The sequence below is a fragment of the Diabrotica undecimpunctata genome, chromosome 5 (assembly GCF_040954645.1).
Source record: "Diabrotica undecimpunctata isolate CICGRU chromosome 5, icDiaUnde3, whole genome shotgun sequence".
In the NCBI taxonomy this organism is placed as follows: domain Eukaryota; kingdom Metazoa; phylum Arthropoda; class Insecta; order Coleoptera; family Chrysomelidae; genus Diabrotica; species Diabrotica undecimpunctata.
The window spans coordinates 69584174-69605879 of NC_092807.1; the positions used below are offsets into that span (position 1 = coordinate 69584174).

Below are 21706 nucleotides of genomic sequence, written 5' to 3' on the forward strand. Positions count from 1 at the left end.
TATTATTCCATATATGCATATAATTTTTAGGAACATTACTGAAATCAGATAGTATCGGAAGTTGCTTACTATATTATATCTACAAGTTGGGTAATATCGGGACGAGCAAGTAATTTATTGTTTTAAAGTGGATAACGAACATTGGTCTCTGTAAAAATATATGTTGGTTATAGACGGTTCCTCGATAGCCATCAGGCAACAATTTCCTCTGATCATGTTTATAAAACATACGGAATGCACTGTATATACCTAACCTTGTTGACAGCGCACTTTGCAGGTCCCGTCTCACGATCAACTAATAGGTTTAAGTACAACTCCCTTCGTCAAGGTACACAGGCGTGAATCCGTGCAGGAAAAAGTCGACCATCCTTTTTATATTCCATAAAGAACCATCAAATATTCAACGTTAAAATATTTCAGGTGTATTAACAAAGAAAAATCAAACTAAATACATTTTTAGAGTATACATAGTTATAGAGTATATATCTAGTTATAGAGTATATATAGTTTTAGAGTATACACTTTGGATGTGAAAATTAAAAGTAAATGTATTATGTTATATAAAAGAAAAACTCAGCCATCGAGTAAAGACATGACTACCACAATACGCTCCGGTAACTCTAAGGCAGAAAGCATGGACAATAATGACAGAAAATGTATAAAATATCTGACATATTAACACGTAAGAAAGAAATGCTGTACATAAAATGATAGAAAATGTGTAAAATATCTGACATAGAAACACGTAAGGCAGAAAACATTGATAATAATGATAGAAAATGTATAAAATATCTAACATAGAAACACGTAAGACAGAAATGCTGTACATAAACTGATAGAATATGTGTAAAATATCTGACATAGAAACATGTAAGGCAGAAAGCATGGATAATAATGATAGAAAATGTATAAAATATCTAACATAGAAACACGTAAGATAGAAATACTGTACATGAAATGATGGAAAATGTGTAAAATATCTGACATAGAAACACGTAAGGCAAAAAGCATGGATAATAATGATAGAAAATATATAAAATATCTAACATAGAAACACGTGAGACAGAGATGCTGTACATAACATGATAGAAAATGTGTAAAATATCTATCATAGAATCACATAAGGCAGAAAGCATGGACAATAATGAATGAAAATGAATAAAATATCTGACATAGTGTTGCCGAGAGGGGCCATTTGGGCCTGTAGGACCCATCGCCGGCTCTTCGGGCTTCTTCCTATCCCCGGAATTGGATCGGGTATTCACCATCTTTGGTTTGTCGCTGGTAGAAAGGTTAAATACCATCGCTGTTATAAATAACAGTTCCAGTGACAAATATCTGTTATAGGTAACGGTTCCAAGGAACAGTTACAAAGTAACAGAGCAAAAATGGAAAACAGATAGGTAAAAATAATCTAAGTATTCCTTGACTTACGGAAGGAATAACTTAGTAAACAAGTAAATTAATATAATGCAAAGAAAAAATGTTTCTAAGTGTTTCTTGACTTACGGAAGAAACAACTTAGGACAGAGATATAGATAAATGAAATATGTAAATGTGAGAGTAAAATATGGAAATATTTCTAAGTGTTTCTTGTCTTACGGAAGAAACGACTTAAAGTGGAAAAATAAAATACTCAAAATATAAAACGAGAAATGCAAAAATGAAACAGATTATAGAAATATGTCTAAGTGTTTCTTGACTTACGGAAGAAACAACTTAGAACAGAAACTAAACAAGAGAATCAAATATAGTAAAATAAATGCACAAATATTTATGTGTTTCTTGGCTTACGGAAGAAACGACTTATAATAGAAAATAAGAAAAATCAAATATAGAAAAGATGTGAAAATATTGCTAAGTGTTTCTTGACTTACGGAAGAAACAGCTTAGCAAAAAAAAATGGAAAAAGGAAAATAGACAAATATATAAGTATTTTCTTAACTTACGGAAGAAAATATCTTAGATAAAATATCAGAAATAATAATGCGATTTGAAAATATTTCTAAGGGTTCTTTTGACTTACCGGAAAAGAACGACTTAGACACACAATAAAATAACAAGTCAGATATCAGAGAAATACTTCTAAGAGCTCTTTGATTTACCGAAAAGAACTACTTAGATACCAAGTACAAAATCAAATATATAAAATAGAAAAAAAAAAGCAAGATAAATATTTCTAAGTGTTCTTAACTTACGGAAGAACAACTTAGACACAAAATACAAGAAAAATAAACAATCAAAATATTCAAATAAAATATCAAACAATCAGTACATGAACAAATATAGATTAATGGAATATTCTAACCTGAAAAGGTCTGAATATACAATAATGCTAAAATAAACAAAAATGGTATATAGGAAATCAGAAATAAAACAATAACTTAGTTGGAACAATAATAGCACCGACTAGGTCTACAGTAGAAGAGGCAAGCTCGACTGACCGATGAGAGAAAATCTACCTGCTTTTATGTAAAACAAATCCTTTGTTTTACGTAGCGAAAGTGGAATTTCCCTGCATCGAATCAATTAGAAATTTGGATTTGGCCAACCTTGGAATTCCCAAGTATTTTAACCGATATCCAAATTCCTTGATGCGTCGAGGACATCCCCCCTCCTCTGAAAGACCTAACGGTGCTAAGAAAATTTATTAAAACAATAGAAAAATACAATTTAAGAATAAAAAAAAAATACAATAATAAAATTTTTACCCTAAAAGAATATAATGTAAAAGACTTAAGATAAAAAAAAACTAAGATATTGTACTTAAGATATTTGAACTTAATTGCATATGGTCCAGTAGGCCCAGGTGGTCCAGGTGTGCCGGGTGGCTCGTCTGCTTCCGTCAGGGCTACTTTATTCACCCTGAGGAGGTCCTACGACGTCGTGAAGATATAAGGCTACTCAATTCACCTTGATATCTCCACGTGTCGTAATGGGACCTTATCCTTGTTCATCTTTGGCGGTCGGCTGCGCTGTGGTTCCTTCATCCCGTCCGTCCGGAGGGGTCAGGGTCCTATGGTCAGCATCGTCGACCATCGTGAACTCTTGGAGGAGATTCTCTTCAATCTCGCTCCTGGGTACGTCTTCTGAGGTTTGCTGCTCGCGTCTTCGAAGTCGTTTCTTTCTCTTGTGTATCCGGTGACTTCTCCGGATTTCCTCTCGGAGTGGTATGTCGACCGGACCGTCAAGGATGGGGTCGGTGTCCTCCTCCTCGTCGCCGTGCTCCATTGTCTCTATCAATAGAAGGCATTCGGCGTCTGGCATGTCATCTGCTGTCAGGCTAGATTCTTCCTCCTCGTCGACGTCCTCCATCGTCTCTAGTAATGGAACGCCGTAGGCTTCTTCTTCTTCTTTGGGTGTGCCTGTACTGATGTCCGCTGTTTCGGTTTCTTCAGTGGTCGGCTGACGTGGACGGTTGTCTAATACTTCATTGTCCTCTTGGGTTGACTGCTCTGCTTGTTGGGATGGGGTTTGATGGAATTCCAGCTGTTGTGGTTTGGCTTGCCTTTCTGCTGGGGTCGCCCAGTAGATGGTGGTTCGGCAGGCAGTACCAGCGTGTAGACATTTTCGGGGTATGTCTACATTGGCCTCCTCCTGCTCCAACCAGGGCATCCCTAACACAACGTCGTGGTTCAAATCCTCCATAACCATGCAGTTTACAGTCGTGTCCAGAGTGTCAATGTTCATATTGACTGCAGCAGTCCCTAGGGTGTGGGATGTGCTGCCCGTGCATGCCAGCTGAACCAGTCCTGGTCCTCGGTGCAGGTCCCGTCTCTGGATCAACCTCTGGTGAACGAAGTTCCCGGAGGCACCGGTGTCGACCAAAATCTTCACTTTCTGCCCGTTGATCCTTCCATAGAGTTGGGGGAGGCCTGCTGTCGAGGGTTGTACCTGAATAGGATTCAGTTGGGGCACCATCGTCACAACAGGGTTCAGTTGGCGCCCCGATTGGCGTTTCCCTGGTTCTGTGGGGTTGGAGGTGGTGGTTGGTTCATTGATGGCATCCTATACTGTCCACTGGGGTTCCTCCATTCGTCTATCGCCTCAGGGTGTCGTGGAGCGTTATCCTGACGTGGGGGACGGTACGGTTGTTGTTGCTGCTGCTGCTGCTGGGGTTTGCCGATCCGGCGGATGTCAGATTCTATGCCCTGGGCGATTGTCAGAAGGTCTTCCTCGGTCCTGGGGATGTTCGCTCTCAGGCAGATCGCGATGTCGGGTCTCAGTAAGTTTACGATGGTGATACACCTCTGGTCCTCAGGGGTGTAAGGTGCGAGACGTCTGAATAAGGCTGATTTACCGTTGATAAAGTCCTCCGTGGGTTCATCCTTCCGTTGATGCTCTCCATGAAGTTTTGACGTCAAGGCTGAAATCACGGCAGGGTCGTTGTATTTCCTTAGGAGACGGTCTCGGAATGTGTCGTACGGCAGGTCCGTGTGTGAAAACTTCTGGGCCCATTTCTTCGCGTCGCCGTGGAGTGAGTTGTCGATGAGATAGTCTATCCAGTTGTCCTATTCTACGTCGTATTTGGTTAAGAAATTTTTAGATTTTGTCAAAAAGTTGAGAGGGTTTTCAGTGTCCCGGCCTGAGAATTGAGGGGGCTTCATATATGTAATCCTGGGCTTCGGTGGCTCAGGTTGAGGCATCTGGGGTGTAGTGCCTTGAGTAGTGGATAGGGCCGTCATCGCTTGCATTAGGGCAGAGATGAAGTCAGCTGTGGAAGGCTGGCTTGAAGACGGTCCTGGGGTCGTGAGTTCGGGTTTTTGTTGGGCGCCATGTTGCCGAGAGGGGGCATTTGGGCCTGTAGGACCCATCGCCGGCTCTTCGGGCTTCTTCCTATCCCCGGAATTGGATCGGGTATTCACCATCTTTGGTTTGTCGCTGGTAGAAAGGTTAAATACCATCGCTGTTATAAATAACAGTTCCAGTGACAAATATCTGTTATAGGTAACGGTTCCAAGGAACAGTTACAAAGTAACAGAGCAAAAATGGAAAACAGATAGGTAAAAATAATCTAAGTATTCCTTGACTTACGGAAGGAATAACTTAGTAAACAAGTAAATTAATATAATGCAAAGAAAAAATGTTTCTGTGTTTCTTGACTTACGGAAGAAACAACTTAGAACAGAAACTAAACAAGAGAATCAAATATAGTAAAATAAATGCACAAATATTTATGTGTTTCTTGGCTTACGGAAGAAACGACTTATAATAGAAAATAAGAAAAATCAAATATAGAAAAGATGTGAAAATATTGCTAAGTGTTTCTTGACTTACGGAAGAAACAGCTTAGCAAAAAAAAATGGAAAAAGGAAAATAGACAAATATATAAGTATTTTCTTAACTTACGGAAGAAAATATCTTAGATAAAATATCAGAAATAATAATGCGATTTGAAAATATTTCTAAGGGTTCTTTTGACTTACCGGAAACGAACGACTTAGACACACAATAAAATAACAAGTCAGATATCAGAGAAATACTTCTAAGAGCTCTTTGATTTACCGAAAAGAACTACTTAGATACCAAGTACAAAATCAAATATATAAAATAGAAAAAAAAGCAAGATAAATATTTCTAAGTGTTCTTAACTTACGGAAGAACAACTTAGACACAAAATACAAGAAAAATAAACAATCAAAATATTCAAATAAAATATCAAACAATCAGTACATGAACAAATATAGATTAATGGAATATTCTAACTCTAAAGGTCTGAATATACAATAATGCTAAAATAAACAGAAATGGTATATAGGAAATCAGAAATAAAACAATAACTTAGTTGGAACCATAATAGCACCGACTAGGTCTACAGTAGAAGAGGCAAGCTCGACTGACCGATGAGAGAAAATCTACCTGCTTTTATGTAAAACAAATCCTTTGTTTTACGTAGCGAAAGTGGAATTTCCCTGCATCGAATCAATTAGAAATTTGGATTTGGCCAACCTTGGAATTCCCAAGTATTTTAACCGATATCCAAATTCCTTGATGCGTCGAGGACAATAGAAACACGTAAGGCAGAAAACATGGACAATAATGATGGAAAATGTATAAAATATCTGACATAGAAACACGTAAGAGAGAAAGCATGGACAATAATGATGGAAAATGTATAAAATATCTGACATAGGAACACGTAAGAAAGAAAAGCTGTACATAAAATAATAGAAAATGTTTCTTTTCATTGGAATTACTTATATTTTAAATATACTAATTTACATAATTATGAAAATCCAATTCTGAACTTCGCTGCCTATATGTGTTATTATGAGCCTCCGTCCTTTACCCACTGGTGTTTTTAATCCTAATGAAAGCTCGTCAATGAAGGCTTGTCGACGACTTTAATTTCCAAATCTTGCCACACATTTGAGACAGTATGACAATATCTGAGATAGAAACACGTAAGGCAGAAAGCATGGATAATAGTGATTAGAAAATGTATTGATAGACTTTTCTTTTAATTGTTAAAAAAGCGATGTACAACGATGAAAAGTGATACCCTGAGAATGACGTTAAAAATTATATTGCATTGCTAGATTTTTTTTGTTTATAACTCAGTTGTTGAAATGACCTATTGTAAATACGAAGAAAATGTTCTATACTTGAGAATCAAATTTGTAGGCAGTAAATTCTCTGAACTGTGAATGCGATAAACCAACAACATCGTTGCCAGTTTGTAATGATAGATATTCTAGCAATTTATCATTTAATCTTTGACATGCAGCAAAATTATCATATTAATGATCGTTTTGTATTTGTTAAGGTATATAATAAAATGTATTTAGTAACATCAATATTTATGTATATTATATTTATATACAATACTTATATATAGAAAACATCTAAAGTACGATAATATTCTTTGTAAAAGTCATACATGACAACATCGCATTCTAGGACCGGTAGAAAGGAATAGTAGATCAACGTTGTCATAATATAGAGAGAGATAAATTGCTCATTGACTTGCTAGCTTAGCATTGTCATTAGCATCGTATCGTTCACACTGTTGCAATGACTTTTAAAAATTAATCTTAATATAATATGATATGAGACTTATATTTAACTTTGAAGTGTATACTTCTTATCACAAAAAAACACTTACTTTCAAATTCCATAATTTTGTACAAAACATACGAGACAAAGAAACTTTCTATGACATTTAATGACAAACTATAATTTTTTTTAATGAAATTTTTTGTTTGTTACAAAAATTAATTATCAAAAAGGCAGGTAGAGAGATTTACCCTGCTGTTATTTCAATGAAAGGTTTCTTTTCATTGGAATTACTTATATTTTAAATATACTAATTTACATAATTATGAAAATCCAATTCTGAACTTCGCTGCCTATATGTGTTATTATGAGCCTCCGTCCTTTACACACTGGTGTTTTTAATCCTAATGAAAGCTCGTCAATGAAGGCTTGTCGACGACTTTAATTTCCAAATCTTGCCACACATTTGAGACAGTATGACCTTGATTTAGCCAAGTTTCATCTAAATAGTATACTTTTCGTCCTTCACGACGATCTCTCGGATTTTTTGTAAGTAATTTCTCGGCCACAAAACAATTTCATCTTTTTCTAAAAGAACACTATTCCTGCTTCTTTTTATATATTTAATGTTCGCAATAAAACACGTCGTGATATTTTGGGTATTGAATTATCGGAATTTATTTCAACTTCAACTTTCTTTAAGGTTGGGATTTCGTTCCGAAAAAAAAAGCATGGAATTTCATCCGAATAGCATATTTGGTATGATCTTCAAGCTGAATGCGTTTTCTACCTCTGATTTCAATGGTTTCAACAGGTCCATCATTCAATTTGCCTTCACTTTGTTTAAAATTGTTTACAATTCTGTATACACTTCTCGTCGAAACTTTAGTCAAATCACTACACAGGGTAACTACACCGTTGATCGACATACTTTTATTCCTTTCACGGAGTCCACAATACACATTAAATATAATAGTTTTTTCTCCCATCGAAAAATTTGGACGTCGTTTACTTTTACTGCTTTCACTTTCCATACTGTTCACTGCTTAGATAATCTAATCCATATGTGAGTCATGTCCTGCGGTGGGGCCACGATGAGTAGAATACTATTTTGCTGACGTCACGTTGCGTAGCAACGACGAATAGAATCGACGGTTGCTGGGCAACGTGACGTCAGCAAAATAGTATTCTACTCATCGTCATCACACCACTGTTTACTTCGATAGCAAAACAACTGAATACCTGAGTAGCCGACTTTCACGGACTATCGCGGTTTTAGGGAGGTGTAACTATTACCTTCTAAACTAAAATTATTATTTATTGTAATTAATGCAAATTTATAAAACAATAATAAACAGTAATGGGTTGTACAGCGATGTAGTATATCTTTTCTAAGTAAAAATGTTAAGAGAATAAAAGTTTTGATTCTAAAAGTATGTCGAGTGGGACATAAAAAAAATTGAACGTATTAAACGAGCACTGAAGATGTATGTGGCGTCCTTCATCATTTTTAGTGGCGAATTTTGATTTCTCGTCCCAAAAAACTCCAGCCTACCAAATTTCGTGTTGTTATCCGATGCCTTATTTTGGTTATTATCAACTTTCGTACTAAAGTAAGTTAGTTTAAATCGGCCTATTTTAATCTCAGGAATCTAAGATTAAGTTATGGCCATTCGTTACCAAACACCATGTATATTATATTATTATATATAATAACCCAAATGTCAACAATAATCATATTAAAATTAACATAATTATAAATAGGTACATATTTATTTAATACAAGTAGCTTTGTCGTAACTTCTTATGATATTTTTTGTACACCATTGGAAGACCTGCAATAGCAATGAACCATCACTATGACTTCCAAGAATTTACTGCCTAGATTTCTGGATTCTGACTATAATAGAATACCTGCGGGAACACTTTACAACAATATTTTTAATAAAATATGGTGTGTACAAAAATATTATTCAGCAAACGAGTGAGAATTTTAAACGTAATAAAAGAAAATTAAACTTTATTTACACAAATAATGCAGAAATTAATAAACAATAGGATAAACTTAGAAAGATGGTGTATAAAATCAAAATACAAGCCCTCTAAAAATATGGTACTTACTTTTAATTTTTTCTTGTAGCATAAACACAAAACGAACACGCTATCACAAAGGTTAACTGCAGAATTGAAGTACAAAATGTATTCGTTCATTAAATAGGCAGGCTGGTATGACGTAACTCGACCGGAAATTAGCAAGAACTGCAAGCTGATTCTTGTTCTACGTGCACCGGATATTCTCGACTCTGAAAACGCCGAAGTGTGAGAAAATGTTAAAAAGGAATGTCGCCGATTAACCTTGCATGTATATTTATACGCAATATTTCGCGTCATATTACGTCCGTGGTATCATTCTATGACTAATAAGCTGATTGTTGAAAAATTGTTGCACGTGTTTCCGGCGACCGTGTGAGAAATGTTAAAAGGAAATTCACATCCGCTGGTTGGAATTTTTATAAAGATTTATAAGTTTAATTATACAGTGATGAGTGTCTTACCACCCGGCAAAATAGCGGAAAGGATAGAAGACAGATTAAGTTGTGAGATAGTATGAGATAAAGCTAGTTCTTGACGTGGCTATTTCACTTCAGTCATAATTATACGGATGACCTCGAAAATATTTTATTTGAATAATTTCTGATGTTAGAATAAATGATTGAATAAATTAAGATATATTATAGTAAAAAACATTAATTATTAGCGATTTTAAATTATAAATCTTTAAGTTTATTTAATAATAAAAATAACTTAACTGAAATATTTGATTAAACTAAAGGTAGGTATGTTCGATCCTAAAACAATTATTGTATGTGGAATTGCCGTAATAGTTAGAGACGTGGTCTAGTGACAAGAAGATTGAGGTTCAATTCACACCAAGGATAAAATTTTTGTTTTACTCAATCAAAAAATAATAGAAAATATGATACATATTAGGTAAAAAGTTTTCGAAAAACTCATTATTTACAATTTATTCTTATTCCAATGTTAAAAAATAGAAATACAAAATAATTCAATTTCAGTTTTACAGTCTTCAGTTGTGATTGCAAAATAATCCGGTTAAGACTGTTTAATGCCAAATCCATCACTAAATTCTCAGTGTTAATATCAATTCCTCTGTACAGGTAATGATTTTCAAAACAATTAACAACATTGTAATGGATGCGCGCGAACAGCTGCCTGCTTTACAGCTAACCAAATCATCAAGCCATCAAAAATAATAACATACCGAGAAGTGTTTTTGCACGGTAATCAGAAACTTTTTACTGAAAAAACAATTCGTGAAAATGGTTTTAACGGTCGAGGAAAAACTGCAAATTGTTGTCTGGCATGTGAATGGATTATCAGACAACATGATTAGACAACAATTTGTAAATATGTTTCCAAATAGGCCGGCTCCAGCACGATCAACAATTCAGTCTATTATACGTAATTTTTTTACTTATGGATCCGTGTTCACTCCAAGAGGAGTTCGTAGACGAAGGGAGGTAAATCCAGATTTGGAACTAAGGGACACTTTGATTTGTGCAAGTATTGAGCAAAATCCTACCCAATCAACATCTCGTCTCGAAGAACAATATGGAATTTCAAGATTTAGAGTAGGTAAAATTTTGAAAAGACATGGATACCGTCCCTATAAACTTCATAAATCCAACGAACAATTCCCTGTGGATCAATATAGACGTTTAGAATTTTGTCAAACTGTAATGAAAATGTCACATCAAGATGAACATTTTTTAGACAACGTTTTGTTCACCGATGAATGTACGTTTTCATTGCAGGGCCGTCACAATTCAATGAATGCTCGGTATTGGTCTCGAGGAAATCCTCGTCAGATTTATGTCGCTCGTACCCAGCGTCCTCGAAAAGTAAATGTTTGGGGAGGCATAATAGGGAATCATGTCATTGGTCCATTTTTTTATAGACGGTATGTTGACTGGACGGAAATACTTGGAACTTCTGCAAAATCAAATTGTCCCAGCCCTTCGTAATTTACCAATACCTTTCGATTCCATATGGTTTCAACACGATGGTTGTCCCGCACATAATTCTCGCATCGTCAGTGAATATCTCAGTGCGGCTTTTCCTAATCGATTGATTAGTGGCCACGGAGATATTTTTTGGCCTGCAAGATCACCTGATCTTGCATCTTGTGATTTTTTTATGTGGGGATATATCAAGTCCAAGCTATATGGAATTGAAGACGATAGGCCTAATTCTCTCCAAGAATTAAGAGAAAAGATCTCTAATTCAGTGAGAGGTACTAGTCCAGAAACATTAACTAATGTTAGACGAAACTTTTATAATAGATTGGGTTATTGTTCTGCTGCTAATGGAGGCTTATTCGAACATTTATTGTAAATAAATTTCATTAGAATAATTTTTTTTTTATTTTTATAGAATTTCTACATTTAAATATTTTTGGAAGTATATTTATTTAGAACGTTCTTTTATGTTTGAAGAATTATTACTTTATTTTCGAAAGTACGACATTGTTTTTTCAATAAGATTTTCATGTTTTACTATAAACACTTCTAATAAAAACTGAAATAAATGTCTAGTGATTTAAAGCAAAACGATATAATATCTGCATAATTTCAAATTTTAAAAAAAGTAAAACCTCCATGTGGGATTTGAACCCTGAGCGCCTGCATGAGAACGAATTTTTTGCTATTACGCTATTCGTTGTGGATAAAATATATACGAGGTTGATTAAAAATTACTCGTAAAATATAAATTGAGAAAATTTAAAAGTTTTTACGCTAATCATCGTCTATAAAATATATACGAGGTTGATTAAAAATTACACACTTCTTCTCTTTGTCTGTCAACGTTAATTCGTCTTCTTCTTTTCGGCTGTCAATTCGTCTTGTTTTCGGCTGTCGCCATTGGTGTTCGTCGAGGCGTATCTTCGTTATTATTGGGGGAATGGGGGGGGCGTTTGGGTGTCTTTTCGTGATACGTCTCGACCAGTCGTTCTCATTGGTGTACGTTGAGGCGCATCTTCGTTATTATGGGGAATGGGGGAGCGTTTGGGTGTCTTTTCGTGATAGCCTCCACCATTGGTCGATGTACGTCGTTCTCATTGGACTTCGATGCACACTTTCCCATTGGGGGCGTTCCTATGTCACCATTGGTCGGTGAGACACGAGGATGAACTAATTTTGATGTCATGATGCCGCTATTCGACATAGATACGTTCTGACATCATGAGTAGGGCGTTTTTGTGTCACCATTGGTTGAGGATATGGTCTAACGTCACGAGGGGACGTTCCTATGCCACCATTGGTCAGGCGTTTACTTGGGGGCGTTTCTGTGTCACCATTGGTCTACGATATGTTCTAAGGTCAAGAGTGGGGCGTTTCTGTACCACCATTGGTGGAGGATATTTTCTAACGTCACGAGTGAGACGTTGCTGTATCACCATTGGTCGAGGATATGTTCTACCGTCACGAGGGGACGTTCCTATGCCACCACTGGTCGAGGATATCTTCTAACGTCACGAGTGGAGACGACCATTGGTCAGGCATTTACTTGGAGGCGTTCCTATGACACCATTGGCCGAGGGCGTGACCTTGAGACACGGGGGACGTTCCTACGTCACCAGCGAGGCGTGGCCTAGTGTGACGTCACTTCCGCTGATCGAACGATGACATACGAAAAGAAGAAGAATTGATGCTATCTTTACGTTTGAACGATGTCATACGAAAAGAAGAAGAATTGACGCTATCTTCACGTTTGAACGATGACATACGAAAAGAAGAATTAACGCTATCTTCACGTTTGACGATAACAGCTGTCAGCCGCCATCTTGGTGGGCGGGACATGTGACGTCAATGGGCGGGGCTTGTGACGTCAGTGGGCGGGGCTTGTAACGTCATAGTGGGAGTGGAGGGGTGTCTGAGGTGGCCCATACTCTGCTATTATATGTCCAAGATATTCTAGTTTGCGCTGTTTCACTGTGGATATAATTTCACATGTTTTATTCATCCGATGTAGAACCTCAATGTTTGTTATTCGGTCCACCCAGAAGATCCTCAGTATCCGTCTCTAACACCACATCTCAAACGCCTCGAGTTTTCCCATGGATGCCTCGGTTAGTATCTATGATTCAACCCCATAGATCAGCACTGTAAACACGTAGCATCTCAATAAACGGATTTTCGTTTTAAGGGTAGGTCGTGGCTCTTAAATATCTTGCTCATTCTGACAAATGCTGACCTGGCGTTTTCAATTCTTTGTTTTATATCAACTGAGTGGTCCCATTGGTCGTGTATGGTGGTTCCTAAATAGTAGTAACGGGGCACTTGGAGTATTTGTTGCTGATCTACCAGTAATTGACTAGTTGGAATATGCTTCTTACTGATGACCATGTACTTTGTTTTCTTGATGTTAAAATTAAGACCGTATTCTTGACTGATTCTCCACCATTGCGTTACTAGTGTCTGTAAACCTTCTAAACTGTCTGCAAAGAGGATGGTGTCGTCTGCATATCTGATGTTATTCAGGCGCTCACCATTTATGAGAATACCCTCTTCAATATGCTCTAAGGCCTGGCTCATGACGTGTTCCGAATAGACGTTAAATAATAGGGGAGAGAGTATACAGCCCTGTCGTACTCCTCTCTTTATTGCAACTTCCTCTGTTAGTTGGTCTTTCACCCGAATGGTTGCTGATTGGTTGTAGTATATGTTCTTGATTACTCGAAGGTCTTTGTTATCCAGATCAGTTGACTTTATGATCCATGAGCTTATCGTGCTTGATTCTGTCGAAAGCTTTCTGATAGTCGATAAAGCATACATAAATATCGCAGTTGACGTCTCTGCACCTTTGAAATAATATCTGAACCTCGAACAAGGCTTCTCTTGTACCTAACGCATCCCTGAATCCAAACTGCGTTCGTGAGATCTGTGACTCGCATTTCTGATAAATTCTTCTGTCTATTATCTTTAAGAAGGTCTTAAGAAAGTGGCTCATTAGACTGATAATACGATGCTCTTCGCATTTTTTTGCATTAGGTTTTTTAGGTATAGCAATAAATGTAGATTTTAACCAGCTCTCTGGGATTTTTACAGAGTCATAGATTTTATTGAACGTTGTCGTAAGCCATTTTACTCCTTAGTCTCCCATGATTTTTAGAAATTCTGAATGAAAGTTGTCGGGCCCTGGTGCTTTACCTGCTTTGGTTGCCTTAATTACGGCTTTGACTTCGTCTTGAGTGATTGGTGGTCGTATTCCATAATTATCTGATTGTTATCTCTGTCGTCATCGAATGTCTTCTCAACGTATCGCTTCCATATATTCTTTGTTTGTTCAATGTCTCTTACCGGGTAGCCATGATCATCAGTCATATGTCCTGATCTCTTGGGTTTGTACATTCCTGCTGCCTCTTTTACCTTCTAGTGGAAATTAAACGAGTCGTGTCTACTTTCCAATGAGGGAGGGAGGGAGGTAGGTTGATAAGCGTATGTAAACACTCCATAACTCCTCTTGAAACTAGTCCTGACTTTGCAGGATCTAAATTTTACCATTGTTTGCCACTTAATGAGAAATGAAAATAATATTAAAAAATAAATTAAAATCATGCTTGATCCAATTATGCGTTTACAACCTAAATGATTATGTTGAGTTAATAAAAGACTACAGGGAATGAGGACCGACGGGGTTCAGAGACGCTCTATATTGCATATCTTTTTTTTTATATTAATCTATATTTTGTTGATTATGTTTTGTGTAATTGTCCTATATAACTTGTTGATATTATGCTTTATGTAACTATATGACTTGTCCTATATCACATTGTGATCTCATTGGATTAATAAAGATTATTCTATTCTATATATACATATATATATATATATATATATATATATATATATATATATATATATATATATATATATATATAGAAAAGAAATTTAATCTTTGCAGATTAGTTAAATAGTTAAATCTCTTAAATATTGGGGAAATCTGCAAGAAAGACTCTAATGTGTATCAATTGTTTCGCCGAACGTTTTCGCCAAAGAGAATTAATTTGGCTTCTTCAGGGCTGAAAGAGAATAAATTATAATTAGCTACCATATATTATCCATTAAAACATTATTGATCTTACCGTAACTTAGAATTGTAGAGTTAGAATATTAAAAAACTTTGCTAGTAACATAGTGGTGTTTTTTGTTACTATGTGCAAAAAAAGTTTTTTTAAGGTTTGAAATGTATGGTAGCTTTGAACTTGACACGTAAAGGCTTACCCAAGGTTAATCGAAAAACCCAATGTAACTACATTTAAAAGGAGGTAATTCTTTGAATTGTCGGCAATAACTAAATTTTTGATTTTTTAGAAAGTTTAAAAGTGAGGTTCTGTTTTAGCCAGAACGCAAGCGCTGACAACTTCATTAGTTCTTATGAATCTTTATGTCGTTAAGGTTCATTGGTAAAAACAAATGAATTTATTGTATTATTATATTATTGTATTATTTATATGTATTATTGCATCTTATTGAGATGTATCTAAGAAAAGCAAGGGAATGTTATATATTTTTTTGTTAATGAAAATTAATTATAAAGGTATGTTAGTTGTTAATGGATATATCAGTCAAGTTAGTTATCTGTGATATAGTATTGTTCTTGGTATCTGATTTAAGTAACAAGTGGTATATATCGCTTAGATTCTTAATGTCACTCTTAACATTAATGGAGAAATCGTTAAGGAAAATATAAGACATTTCAATGAACTCTCTTTTAGATTTATTGTTCTCACGGTGGAGAATTGTAGTGTTCGTATAGTCCATGCGATGACCAGTGGAATGGACATGTTTGGCTAATGCACAACGGTCAGGGTGAAGTCGAGAATCACTTTTGTGTAGTGTAATACGTGATTTCAATAATTGAGATGTTTGACCGATGTAGGAATTGTTGCAAGAGAGACATGGAATGTTGTAGACAATATTACTAAGCCTATCTATGGGAGTCTTATCTTTTATCTTAGAATAAAGATTATTAATTGTTAGGGCTGATCTACAAGCCACATTAAGTTTAATGTTGTTATTATTATTGCCAAAGCTATTTTCAACACTTTTCAGAATCCTTGTTAACCCCGGAGTGATATCTCTGAAATATGGTAATGAAAAATATTTATTTATAGGAGTATCCGAGACTGGGTTCCCACTTAAGACATCAGGATCAGCATTGTTAGTCGCGAAGGAAGGTGAAATATCTTCGTCATGGATAGTATTAAACAAAATCTTATTAACTAATGGTGTTGGATAAGCGTTTGAAATAAATAGTTTCTGGAAGATTTGTAGGTTTTTTGTATGAAATGAAGGATCTGATAGTTTTGTTACTCTATTTTTCATCAGTTTGATTAATTTGACTTTGTTAGAATTATTATGGTATGAGTTGTAGTTAAGGTATCTACCAGAATGGGTCGGTTTTTGATACCAATCTATTTTAATGTTGTTGTTTTCCCTGATCATCCTTATGTCGAGAAAGGGGACGGACCAATTACCATCTTCCCTCTCTATAGTGAACTGGATGTAGGGGTCTGAAGACATCTACATAGAGCACTGCAAGATGATTGAAGTCCAAATGGTACTACTTTGAATTGATATACTACTCCATCTATCTGAAATCCTGTATATTGTCTACTTTTTCTTTCTAGAGGTATTAACCAAAAACTATGCTGTAAATCGATTTTAGTGAAAAATGACATTCCTGTAATTCTTCCTAGTATTCCATCTATACTCATTGGTGCTTCAAATTGCTTTTCAGTGATCTTGTTAATATTCCTTGCATAAAAACATAACCTGATTTCACCTGATCTTTTACGTACTACTACTATAGGGTTTATAAAACGTGTATCTGCCTTCTCAATGATTCCATCTTCTAACATATTATTAATTGTTCTGTTTACTTCTTCTCTGTATTTATATGGTATTGGGTATGATTTTGTTTTAAAATCTTTTTCTTCTTTAACTTTTATACTATGGATATAATTTTGTGCAATTCTATTTTCTTTATTGACAAGTCCCTTGTGTTGCTGCAATATGGAAACGACTATTGATTTATATTCTTTAGGGCAATTAACTTTTATCACATCTTCTTCTTTACAAATAAAATTATTCTTCATTATGTACTCATTATTCCTTGCTTCCAATTTTACGCACTCCACCTCGTAGGCATCCATCTGCTTAAAATTTCCATTCCTTAAATATTCACAATGTAACGAGTCCGTTACTTTAAGAATCCGAAAACATTTTTAAATAAAATTTTAAAATCCCAATCCTCTTAATGCTTTTCTGAATTTTGAATTTCTAAGTTGGCTTAAACAGCGACACCTACGATGCTGTAGGGCAACATGATCATCCGGCTAGCAATTAGCGCTCATTCTGGTTTTAACCTTTTGGTAGACAACATCGTTTAACAAAAAAGAAGGGTAGGCGACAGAAGAAGGCTAAATTTGTTTTAAAGAATATTAATTTCGTTGGGAAGGAAGAATATATACAGTTTTTAGTTGTTTCGTAGTGTATACCCGTTGATTTATAAGCCACTTCTAGTAGCCTACCCCAAGAAGTTAAATCCAGGATCGAGGATTTTTTTTTCATTTATTTTTGGGGATTTTTTTTACAAGGAGGAAAAGAATTTACGTTTTTGAATTTGCCCATTTGCCCGTCTGTTCCATCAGAGGTCCAGAGCTCTCTCGGACCACTTCAGGATACCAGCCCGAAAGACCTCCCTTATTTAGAGTGTGGAACATTTTTCATTTTTTATATTTTTTTTTATTCATTAATTGTTAATAATTTTGTTTATATTTTTTTTTCCAATCTTAAATCAAACTATTTCATTTAATAATAAAGTCCACACACATTTTTGTTACATTGGCGGTCCCAACGTGGGGCCTATTCTCAGTTAAGACCGTAACTTATATAGTTATTTTCCTTTCACTGCATAACATTCTTTACTATTTTTGATTCTTTCTTGTTGCTCTTTTTAACTTATGTATTAATTTTTCTTTCTTTATTGGATTAACTATTTTAAGGTATACTTGTATTGCTGTAGTTACATTCATATTTAAACCCTCACCTATGTTGATATCATTGTGTACGGTTAACTAGTTATTTGCTATTTTTGTGTGATAACAATTTATTAATTTAGATATTGCTATTCTTTATTTATATATTAGCCAATCTTGGTGTATTCTTTGTATTTAATTGCTGGTTGACCATATATTTGTTAAAATCATTGTATGTTACTTTAGGGATCCAACTTTAAATATTTTGTTTAACTTTACTTAATTTTTTTTAAATACTTAATTATACATATATATTTTTTTGAATAACTTTAATTCTTTGATTGATTTTGTGGTGTGTTGGTACATATTTATTTATATATTTTTTAAAACTTTAATTCTTTGATTGACTTTGTAACTTCCCAATCTAAAACATTTGATTCGCATAGATTATCTTCCCCAAATTTTAGTGTTAAACGTGATAATAGTAGTGTAGTAGTTCCAGTATGTATACCAGAGTCTGCCACAAGTCAGGAGGATTATTTTATTTCTGATTCTTCTTGTTTGCCTATTGCATCCTCTGATTGTGTTGGTAGAGATAATAAGTTTAGTTTGGTACCATTTAAAATTTTTGACCAGTCAGATAATGATTGTTTTGATTTGAATTCCTTATTAGTGAAGAAACATAATGATAATAGACCTTATCTTCCTATTAAGATTTTAGGACAATCTTATTTAGCTCTTTTAGATAGTGGCTCAAACATTTCTGTGATAGGTTCACATTCATTAGCTTTACTGAAAAATGCTGAAATTTCTATTATGCCCATTTCTTATCTGCAAGTATCTACTGCAGATGGTACAGTTCAGTCTATTACAGGCAAATTTGAAACTGAAATCACAGTAGCAGATTTATGTAAGCAAATTACGTTCTATATTATTCCCTCAGTCCAGAATTCTATAATTTTAGGTATGGATTTCTTAAATGCTTTTAACAGCACACTAAATTGTTCTAATTTTTTTTTTCTGTTTCTCAATTTATTCTGTCTGTACTTAGTACTATTCAGGACTTTTCGAGTTTATCTAGTCTCGAACAAAGACAATTAGAGAATATGATCTCTAAATTTGTATCTCTTTCATCAAAAGACAAGTTAGGTCGTACCTCCTTAATATCTCATACTATTGAGGTGGGAGATACCACACCTTTTAGACAATATCAGTATCCTATTCCTCAGGCATGGCAAGTTGACTTGGAGAAGGAAATCGATTCCATGTTAGAGTTGAAAATCATTGAACCCTCCACGTCTTCTTACTGTAGTCCATTGTGGTTACTAAAGAAAAAAGATGGATCTTTTAGGGTCTGCTTCGATGGTCGAAAGTTGAATAGTATTACTTCAAATCGGGATGCTTATCCTATTCCCCGAATAAATGTCATTTTAAGTAAACTTCAGAATGCTTAGTACATTTCTTCTATCGACCTATCTAAAGCTTTTCTTCAAATACCTTTAAGTGAAGAAAGTAAAAAGTATACAGCTTTTGCAGTCAGTGGGAAAGGATTATTCCAGTTTGTCACTATGCCTTTCGGTCTTGTTTCAGCTCCTCAGACAATGTGTCGTTTGATGGATTTAGTCATTGGTCCTCAATTAGAGCCCTATGTTTTTTATTATTTGGATGACATTTTGGTTGTCACTCCTGATTTTTCACTTCATATGGAAATTTTAGATAAGTTGTTTTTACGTCTCAATGAGGCTAACTTGACTATTAATTTAGATAAGTGTCAGTTTTGTCGTCCTAGTCTTAAATTTTTAGGATATGTAGTCGATAGTAAAGGTTTAAGGACAGATCCTGATAAAGTTACAGCCATTAAGGATTTTCCTATACCTAAGACTACCACCCAAGTCCGTAGGATATTGGGAATGTGTGGATATTATCGTCGGTTTGTTCCGTCTTATTCTACTTTGTTGTCCCCCCTTACAGATTTGCTTAAAAATAGGAAAAAAGGCCAAACCATTACATGGACTTCAGAAGCCGATGATGCTTTCCGGCGTATAAAAGAAGCTCTTACTAGTGTTCTTGTCATGACGTCTCCGAATTTTAACATACAAACATAACCTGATTTCACCTGATCTTTTACGTACTACTACTATAGGGTTTATAAAACGTGTATCTGCCTTCTCAATGATTCCATCTTCTAACATATTATTAATTGTTTTGTTTACTTCTTCTCTGTATTTATATGGTATTGGGTATGATTTTGTTTTAAAATCTTTTTCTTCTTTAACTTTTATACTATGGATATAATTTTGTGCAATTCTATTTTCTTTATTGACAAGTCCCTTGTGTTGCTGCAATATTTAAACGACTATTGATTTATATTCTTTAGGGCAATTAACTTTTATCACATCTTCTTCTTCACAAATAAAATTATTCTTCATTATGTACTCATTATTCCTTGCTTCCAATTTTACGCACTCCACCTCGTAGGCATCCATCTGCTTAAAATTTCCATTCCTTAAATATTCACTATGTAACGAGTCCGTTACTTTAAGAATCCGAAAACATTTTTAAATAAAATTTTAAAATCCCAATCCTCTTAATGCTTTTCTGAATTTTGAATTTCTAAGTTGGCTTAAACAGCGACACCTACGATGCTGTAGGGCAACATGATCATCCGGCTAGCAATTAGCGCTCATTCTGGTTTTAACCTTTTGGTAGACAACATCGTTTAACAAAAAAGAAGGGTAGGCGACAGAAGAAGGCTAAATTTGTTTTAAAGAATATTAATTTCGTTGGGAAGGAAGAATATATACAGTTTTTAGTTGTTTCGTAGTGTATACCCGTTGATTTATAAGCCACTTCTAGTAGCCTACCCCAAAACGTTAAATCCAGGATCGAGGATTTTTTTTTTCATTTATTTTTGGGGATTTTTTTTACAAGGAGGAAAAGAATTTACGTTTTTGAATTTGCCCATTTGCCCGTCTGTTCCATCAGAGGTCCAGAGCTCTCTCAGACTACTCTCGGACCACTTCAGGATACCAGCCCGAAAGACCTCCCTTATTTAGAGTGTGGAACATTGTTCATTTTTTATATATTTTTTTATTCATTAATTGTTAATAATTTTGTTTATAATATTTTTTTTCCAATCTTAAATCATACTATTTCATTTAATAATAAAGACCCGTCATTTTTTCTAAATAATTATAAAATACATAAGCATTAAAATTGTCACGTCCAGGTCGAGGTTTTAAATCCTCCCATTTAACTCAGTTTGTACGATTTTATGTGTACACATCTAATCAGAGAGTTATTTATTAAGATTTTATTATTATTATTTTCAAACCTTTGGACATTTATCCCTTCAGGATATTGTCCTCATTACTTTATTACAACCTTCAATTTAAAGCCAAAGTACAGAGTTGCATCTCTGAGGCAAGTAAATTACCTTTTTAGGTCAATCATTACAATTTTTCCTATATCTTATTATTGGTAAATTTAGATCATCAAGGATTAGTTGCGTATAACCAGGGCATTTATTTTTTTTTGTATATAATTAACTAAGTTGACTGTACATAATTGGTGGTGGGTATTTTAGGGTAAATTTAGATTGTATATATTGGATAGGGATTAAATTTTTGGTGAAAACTAAATATT

The 21706-nt window shown here is 34.8% G+C and overlaps 1 protein-coding gene across 7 annotated transcripts in view; it reads right to left on the bottom strand.

The window, feature by feature from the left end:
• Nucleotides 1-21706, bottom strand: part of rasp (protein-cysteine N-palmitoyltransferase Rasp) — a 372840-nt gene that overhangs the window by 301843 nt on the left and 49291 nt on the right. The window contains exon 2 of one of the 7 annotated variants that reach the window (XM_072532064.1): nt 9118-9299. The exons of the other annotated variants lie outside the window; for them this stretch is intronic. Within the exon in view, the coding sequence (XP_072388165.1) occupies nt 9118-9207 (90 nt within the window). The 5' untranslated portion in view covers nt 9208-9299. The remainder of the gene's footprint in view (nt 1-9117; nt 9300-21706) is intronic. 7 annotated transcript variants of the gene reach the window in all.